This window comes from Hypomesus nipponensis, chromosome 12 (assembly GCF_054491055.1).
Source record: "Hypomesus nipponensis isolate SF chromosome 12, ASM5449105v1, whole genome shotgun sequence".
In the NCBI taxonomy this organism is placed as follows: domain Eukaryota; kingdom Metazoa; phylum Chordata; class Actinopteri; order Osmeriformes; family Osmeridae; genus Hypomesus; species Hypomesus nipponensis.
This window is the reverse complement of record NC_140372.1, coordinates 5,366,519-5,375,446: the sequence shown is the minus strand read 5'-3', so window position 1 is coordinate 5,375,446 and position 8,928 is coordinate 5,366,519. Positions and strand designations below refer to the sequence as shown.

Genomic DNA, 8,928 nt, shown 5'->3' with positions numbered 1-8,928 from the left:
TCGATATACTTTTTTTCAGTGCCCACGTGACCCTATTTATAGATATCTCTAGTTGTTGTTTCATAATCTATTGGAGAGAAACATTCTACCGTAGCAAGAGGGTACAGTGCACTATTAAGATCCCTTGTTTGGAGTCCTGAATCCATCTATTACTTCTCTTCTGAGAAACATTAAATGTGATTGGACGTCGTCAGTAGTGACAGCGAGGATCTCCACAACTGATTGGTCTATTGCACGTGTGTATGCACTCACGTGCTTCCGGTTGGTGTAACAAAAGTATGTGAGGGGGATAACGGTTTTAGGAGAGTTTAGAAAGATCGCGTTGACGTACATAAGGAGACGGCAGGCATATCGTTGCTGCGCGTAATGCGGATAGGCTGGGTTGCGGTGTAGGGCTATGGCAAGACTATGATTGCTCTTGGACTGCTGTAAGAACCAACATGTTAACGCTGTAGATGGTTTAGATTCAAGTAAAGGTATACACATTATACAATATCAAAACAGCACTGCTCTTTAATTTGTTCAATTTGGATACGGTATTGAGCAACAAGTGGAGTTTGGCGTGGAGAATTTGCGCTCCAGCCGAAAATTATTCCAGCTATGGAAGAGCAAAAGGATCAAAACAGCCGTGATTCGACAGAGGGAGAAAGCGTGTCCCTCTCCCCGAATCTACCGTCCCCTGCGATTCTGCCCCACCAGGCAGCTCAGCAAGTCCACAGGACAACAAACTTTTTTATTGACAATATTCTACGGCCAGACTTCGGCTGCAAGAAGGAGCAGGGGGGTAGGGAGCGAGAGCGGGAGCGGGCACAGACATCGGGCAGAGAAAACGTCAACCCGTTGATAATAAGGCCATCTCACGCCAGCAGCCTTTCCCAGGATTCCAACTGCAGCAGTGACAGCATTTCATCGTCGTCCTCGTCGTCCTCTCCGTCTTCTAAGCAGAGCCCGTCCAAACAAGGCGAAGGCAATGGGACTACAACGAGGTTTGGAGACAACACCACGTCAATTATGGTTGTGAGTGCCAGTAATGGAGGATCTCCACCAGCTAAAGAATCCCAGCCCATGTTATGGCCTGCGTGGGTTTACTGCACGAGATACTCGGACCGGCCTTCATCTGGTAAGGCGCTACAGTCTCTGAATGTTCTGTTTTTTTCTGTTGATCACTATTTGAGTGATACTTAGTTATCTTGGTTAAATATTTAGGATGTTTGCCGATGTAGAAACCCCTTACCCCCCCCCCACCTATACCATTTCTCTCTTTCTCTCTCTTTCTTTCTTTCTTTCTTTCTTTCTTTCTTTCTTTCTTTCTTTCTTTCTTTCTTTCTTTCTTTCTTTCTTTCTTCTCTCTCTCTCTCTCTCTCTCTCTCTCTCTCTCTCTCTCTCTCTCTCTCTCTCTCTCTCTCTCTCTCTCTCTCTCTCTCTCTGTGTCTCATAGACACATAAACAAATTAATGTATACAAATGTACAGTATTACATAAGCCGAAATAATAACCTAACCCTAACCCTAACCCTAACAAATGAAACAAGAACAAAAAATAACACTTTTTGTATTTTAAAAGTCATAGTCTGTTTGCATTGATGCGGGCACACACTCGCTCGCACACACACACACACACACACACTTATTATCATGACAGATCTAATGTTATCATGTTTGCAATAGGCCTACTAGCTTATGTTTCAACACATTCAAGGTGTAGCAAGTCCATACCTGTAAACAGACGTTATGGTCGTCATGTATCAAAATTACAAACGTTTTGCCTATGACAAAGTAATCTTGGACGTGGACAATTTGATAAATTTTAATCAGACCGAGGTTGCATATAATCGTATCCTTTAAATTCAACCATAGATTTCTCAAACCAAAATCACCCAATAACATCAAGCTACATAATTGTAGGCCTGCATACTGTATTTCTGTTTAAGAATAATCACATGCCTAAGGCCTAGGCATGTGAACCTTAAGGCTACTAAGCGTATGGGTCTTAACAAATCAGTTTCATATATGCATTAATTTATTTGTTAGTATTCAACAAAAATAAATTAGAGACAAATCTGGTTACAGTTTACAGCCTGGACGAATATATGATAGAGACGGGTTCGGTTGACAGTGTGCTACTTTTTTTTTTTACCTCGATCTCCTTGAACTTGACGGTATACCGTCTCTATTGTTAGGACATATTTATTGATTGACAAGGAGGATTGGTTGTGTGATTGAGCTATCAGAATAAGGATTTTAACAAAACCTGTGATATAATTCGTCAATGCATCGACTGAATCTATTTTTGAAAGGAGCAATAGCTATAGTGCAAATGTATTGACACCAGTTGACCTTTTGTTACGTTAAACATGAATGTAGGTCCTATTGTCTGTTTATGCGTCGAGTCTTTATAACTTTAGTTTTTCTAAAGGGCAGCATAAAGAAGATCACATAATGATAACAACACGTCTATGACACGCACACACAGACTAGCCTACTCAATGTTTTCAAACGTAGACTTTTGATCGACAATTAAACAAAAAACACTTCTTAGCTTCGAGATGTTATTGTTTAGAGCGATGTCATGTTTTTAAAGAATTACATGGTGCCATGATAATCGTGGAACTGTGCATTTTGTCCTGATTGTGCCGTTTTCTCTGAATGCTATGGGTTGAGCCCCGCTCAAACCAGGCCACATTGAAGACAGTTGACGTAGAAATGGAGTCAGATGTGCTTCGTGAGTTCGAATCAAACAAAGCCACAACCCTTTGTACTAAAATATTCACCGGACCGTGATAGACTAATTACGCTTGAATCCTGATAATATGTCCATTGTTTTTCATATTACAATCCCAAATAAGATGTAAATGGCTGTATTTCTTTCACCATGACGTATAGCCTATGTTCTTTCTTCCCATACATTGCTATATTTCATAAAAAATGTAAAAATGCACAGTTCAACTGGCAACATTGGACTGAGGCCTGCTTGAGCTATCAGTGACGCACGCACCTTACATGATGACGTAAACGTGTGCAAAATTTAAATGCAATATTTATACGGCTATAGGTTAAGTTAGGCCCACTTAAATTCAATATTGTTAAAGGTATGCATAATAAAAACATTGCTGACCTCATATTTGAAAGCACACGAGTTCATGCTTATTCACGTTAGTAAACAGTTTGATTTAAATACTGCCACAGTCCTACTCAGCCTAAACGTAGGCAATAATAGGCTACATGAAATCAAATAGGCCTATTTGTCCTGTTGGTGTAATTAATATTGTATCTTACTTAGCAAAACGAACAAGAAAGTTAGGCAATAAACGAACCTTGAGTATTTTACAGGTCAAACAAATGGCAAAACTACACGTTGTCTATAGCCTGGAATGACACTATTGGTTTAAAAACCCATTTTGCCCACCACAGGACTTACTGATATTTATGTGTTCGTTTCATTGTTGTTTCTACATCAGGCCCAAGGACACGGAAATTGAAAAAGAAGAAAAACGAAAAAGAGGACAAGCGACCCAGAACCGCGTTCACAGCTGAACAGCTGCAGAGACTCAAAACCGAGTTCCAGGCTAATCGGTACATAACGGAACAACGGAGACAGTCACTAGCCCAAGAACTGAACCTCAATGAATCCCAAATCAAAATCTGGTTTCAGAATAAGAGGGCTAAAATTAAAAAGGCCAATGGGTACAAAAATGGCCTGGCTCTCCAACTCATGGCTCAAGGACTGTACAACCATTCCACTACCACCATACAGGAGGATAAAGAAGAAAGCGAGTAGACTCCTATTTTCCCGGGCCACAGAAAGACCGCATAGCCTATTGAGGAATTGAACTCTTTCTTGAGAACTAAAGAATTAAGAGGTAAATACGACTGGACAGCGACAGATGCTATTTAAAACAGATTTCTGTTTATGGTACAGTATATGGACATAATTCTATAAAAATACGAACATTATTAAAGTTTATATATAGCCAAACAATATGACGTTGTATATATTTAATTTCAGGTAAGGGGTATATCTCTATCAGTCCCTTCTTGCTGGAGATTTATATCTTTTCTTTATAATGTTGTTTGCTCATTGTTTTAGTAAGTGTCTGACTCACTAGAATTTTGTGATTTATGTCTATCCTGTCCCTCAAAACTATTCTACAGACTGCGTTACTGAATCGACGCTTCAAGCCAAAGATTTTATTATGTTCAGAGAATGTAGTCTGAAATAAAAAAAAGATGTAGAATGTGCTTTAGATTCTCTGCCGTTTTTGTAGTAGGCTCTATTCTAGTTATTAAAAGCATAGAAGTCACATAGTGTGCTATCGTAAAGAAAAAAAAAACTTTTATAGGTAGGCCTATAATACTTATATTTAGTAGGCTATATATTTACTTTTACCTTTGTATAACAATTGGGCATCGGATATTATTATTATACTTGCACTACAACAATGAGAATGATCCTATCTACATATAATAACAACGACATAGTAACCACAAGACTATTGCCTACAAGTTTTTCTCTTAGAATTCTTCTTTTAATTATTTTGGTTTTTCTTTTAATTACAGTTATTTAATAATTTACAAATCACGTTTACGAAGCAGTGCTCGGCCAATATCTCATGGTGACGAAATTACGGCTTGTAACCTTCTTCAAGGCGACATAACCCGTGTCCGCTTTCTGAACATCGTCATCTGTATGATAAGTCTATGTTGTGCTTTAAATAGCACTTTCAACGTCCTCTTGAAATATACAAGTATAATAAAATCGACAGACACTATTATGGGGTTGACTGCAAGTATATTAAACAATTTAGAGGTAAACATGTTGAATAGGCTATATCAAGTTGTCCTAGAGTCACATCGGTCAATATTTTTCTATGTGTTAGTTCAAGATGCACAACTCTGTACCCATGCGATACACATAAAGCCTCCACATGATCAAAGTCAAGTTAAATTATATGATCCCACAAGGGAAAATTCGGTTGTGTGGCGCCCCTCTCTCTCTCTCTCTCTCTCTCTCTCTCTCTCTCTCTCTCTCTCTCTCTCTCTCTCTCTCTCTCTCTCTCTCATACACAAAACACAGCCTTTTTTACGGGTTAGGGATTTTCAATGGAGAACATATAATGAGTAGTCCTATGTGATGGACCGGACAAGGTAACATGCCTAATTTGCTGAAGAGGTAGACCTGTCCTTGTTGGATATTCTAATTTCACCATGGTCAGACAAACAGCATACCGTAATACATATCATTTAGCATATTCAAATATTTTCAGCATTTACAAGATTTGGTTACATGTAGTTGGTATGGAGGAACGCCAAATGAACGAGGAGATGTTGGAGCAGATTAGTAGGCCTACCGGGATACTAAGAAACTGATATCTATGGGAACCAACCAGTAGGCTAGATCAAACTCAACCGCCTCGAAAGGTTGCATTGAGCTAGATGCAGTCCTTTTCCTCAATGCTTTACTACCGTGGTATACCAAAACTTTAGTCATTTAGCGAGTTCGGCCTACGTGACCTCTAGCTATGCTTAATAAGCCTCCCCGTGAACTCTGTGACTTGACACGCGCTGCCCTCAATGCCCGCTCGTCTGGGTAAATGCCCACAGCACGAGTCTGTGTCTGTCGGAATCGAAGCGCGTATTGGCCTACCACTGCCCAATCACAGGTCAGCCAGAACAGTCAAAACAAACCACACCTATTAATAGCAATCTTAATATAGAGTAAGGATTTAAAATTAACTGAAAGATAATTCTGGCACTGACAGATCACGTAGGTTGTTATCATGTTTCCAAACTGAATATAGTTTATGTTCAAAAGAAGTTAAAAAAATATCGATTCGTACTCGCACATCTGCCTTTATATTTTTTGCGTGCCATGCCGTGAAAACAAAATTAAATCACACCATAGAGATTAAACTTGGCAATTCAAAGTCTTTCTCACAAAGCTGGAGCTAGGCGTAGCCAACATAAGTAGAAACAGTTGATTGCACTTTAAAGCATTTATGTATGCACTTCAATAGGCTACTTAACACAATTTAAAATTGCAATTTTAAGTTTTAAATTGTCATAGCATACAGCCTACATTATTAAATTAACTCTTAATTTTGGATACAACATGGCTGAAGAAAATTCAAATAGAAGATGCGCCATAAAGGTCCTTCAATACACCTCAGGGGGAAATTGGTTTAATGTATTTACAAATTGACAGAGAGCTGAACTTCACCATTGCCTTATTCATTACGTCTAAAAGATATTCTAAATGGAAAGATATTCAAAAATGAATGTTTAATTTAAATGCTTGGTTCGCCAAACTAAAAACCACAACAGTCAAGTTGGAAAGTAAAGTGTTCAGGTAGCCTACTCATTCGTCTAATGCAAAAGTAAAGGCTATCAACTGTCTACTGGCTATTGTATGATATCTATAGGCTACTGAATGACAAAGCATATCTGAAACATTTTACCACATCGTTGACATCTTCTTAAAACATAATACATTTTGATGGCGTATGTGAAGTTTCTCCATCCTTCTTCACGGTGCAGTAAGACGGTCGTTCGGGGTCTTGGTCTGACCCTCGCGCGACCAACGTCTCAACATTGTAAACAGAGGTAGGGCCTATCACCGTGTGAGTTAGATGGATCTAAGCAACGCAACAACAAAAAAAGTCGTAATCCAAATTATATTTGTCATGATATTGTATGATTTTTATTGAGCCAATTTAACATACCAATGACATGTTAGGCCTGGTTTTGTAACTATTTCAAAAAGTAATTTAAAGTAGGCTATACTACGCCACACTAGAAAGGCAGGTATTGATGCAGCCGTGGACACAAGACACCTGTACATTTTTTGTGAAGTAATTATGGCTTTTTTACTTTATGAGTGCAAGACTTTGTGCACACCTGCTATTTTCAAATCTAGATCTATAGTTGCTCAACTAGACTATTCCGTGGAAGCAATATCATACCAAACATGCGAAGTTATTCACTATCATTTTACACTTTTAAATACAATTATTTAAAAAATGTTTTCTAAATTAGTTCCCGCAACAGCAGGAACTCCTGTCCCGAGAGGCAGATTTTATTCTTTATATATGCAAAATGCGCTGCAATCTACCTGCGTTTAATCATTATCATTAGAATTATTATTGATAGGATAAATACGAATAAATATGTAATGTGGATCTGCATGCTTAACTACTGACCTACAAATAATGAACAGAGTACAGGCATTTTTGTCAACATGATCATTATTCTTTCCTCTCACACATAATTAAGCTAAAGGCTTATTGACAAGAGCCATGCATTTCTCACTAACAGGCTATGGGGAGATCCTGAATTCACACACTTAGGTTATTGCAATTGAAATGAACGCCATGTAGCCCACGTTTTTCTGTCAGTGGTCATAATCTACTCTGTCTGTTCTGTATCTAATGATTAGTTTGGATTAAATCAACGATTGCCCACTTCTCTCGAGAGGACAAAACAACAATTTAAGCGCCCGTGGCCACCTCATAATTGTTTTTAATTATTTTCTATGTTGTTCGAATTGCTCTTGGTTGCAATGTTCAATTACCTCCACGGGATTTAATAAACACTGTATCTATAAATAATGTATTTGAACAGCGTGGGTAGTTAGACACATATCAGCAACAGTAGCAATCTGCACGACATACAGTAGGGTATAGGCTATATTAAACATAGGCTATCCAAGTGATATAAAGTTGGCCGGTTAGTTGTGAAAGATAGGCTACACTATTCATCGACGTGTTACACTCCTATAGGATGGGATTAAATAGCCTATATAAAACCATTGCAAATGTTTCAAGAAAGTAAACAATTTTCAAAGATTGTTATATTTTGATAAAATATGTTTTTGCACTTTTGTGAATTATTTAATTTCTATGTGGGACATCTGCGGTAAATGGCTATGCATTGTAAATCCTGGTTACTTTTTTTCTGAGAAAAAAATTATTGTTAATTCAAATAGTTTACATTTAAGAATGTAAAAACAATCAAAATGTAATACACCCAAGATAGAAAAATTCAGTTTTTAGATTATTTAGACATTTATCAACAACAGTTTTTAGTAGGAATTTGGCATTCATTCAGTCTGGAAGCCTACAAACAGAGTCCAAAAAAGTGTTTAAAACTTGTCAAATCTAAAGACGTGGGGACACTGTGTGGACCACATAAGTGCAATGACGTCTTATCATACAGAATCATAAAATATTTGTAGCTAATTCCGACAATTACCGAAGAACAAGAGGCCGTTTCCCACCTCAGTCATTTAGCGGATACAGAGGGGTTTATCTAAAACAAAGGAATCGTGGGCTTCTGTGCACACTTAGCATAGTCTGCCTTACAGCTACAATATGACTTTAATTTATATGCAAATGAGAGCAATAAAAGAAGACACCCTGGAAATCGTTTGGTTTTTGAAGCTGGTGCTGCACGAGATGTTTCTGCAGGTAGAAGAGCTCTCACACTGAATGTGAAAACACAATGAAACGTGTTATCCGTCACTTAGACCTACCATAAAGAGCAGATTAAACCATTTATATTTAGCAAAAAGCATAGCTTCAGTGGCAAAGAGGGAGTCAGGGGGTGCAGCGTCACCAGGATAATTTTCACAGTTTCGCATGGCGCCCCATTGCTTTGTGTGTTCTCACTGACCAGCACGATCACGCTAGGTTGATCAAAGAGAGGCTAAAACGTCAAGTGACCCCAAATAGAACAAAAGTATGCAAATACCGGAGCTAACGGAGGTTTAATCCCGTTAGAATACAAGGTGAATAGAAGCTACGGACGCCATATTCCCAGTTGACTAACCCTAACCCTCTTCTCATCCTCCACAACCAGGCGGTGAAAAGAGCGAAATCAACACAAATTTATCACAAAAAAATATAATTCACAGTCAGATAAAGACATTCTCTAT

The 8,928-nt window shown here is 38.3% G+C and overlaps 1 protein-coding gene across 1 annotated transcript; it reads left to right on the top strand.

Annotated features, from left to right (window-relative positions):
* The first annotated feature begins 242 nt into the window (after positions 1–242).
* LOC146260753 (homeobox protein engrailed-1-B-like) lies at positions 243–4,238 on the top strand. The gene is made up of 2 exons (XM_084668685.1): positions 243–1,120; positions 3,458–4,238. The coding sequence occupies exons 1-2, from the start codon at positions 601–603 to the stop codon at positions 3,775–3,777; spliced, it is 840 nt and encodes a 279-aa protein (XP_084524811.1). The 5' UTR covers positions 243–600; the 3' UTR covers positions 3,778–4,238.
* The last annotated feature ends 4,690 nt before the right edge of the window (positions 4,239–8,928 follow it).

Excerpts from the sequence above, each read along its gene's own strand:
- LOC146260753 (XM_084668685.1), top strand. The coding sequence starts at position 601 with ATGGAAGAGCAAAAGGATCAAAACAGCCGTGATTCGACAGAGGGAGAA. Across the intron at positions 1,121-3,457 it reads CTCGGACCGGCCTTCATCTG|GCCCAAGGACACGGAAATTG; the intron begins GTAAGGCGCTAC and ends TTTCTACATCAG.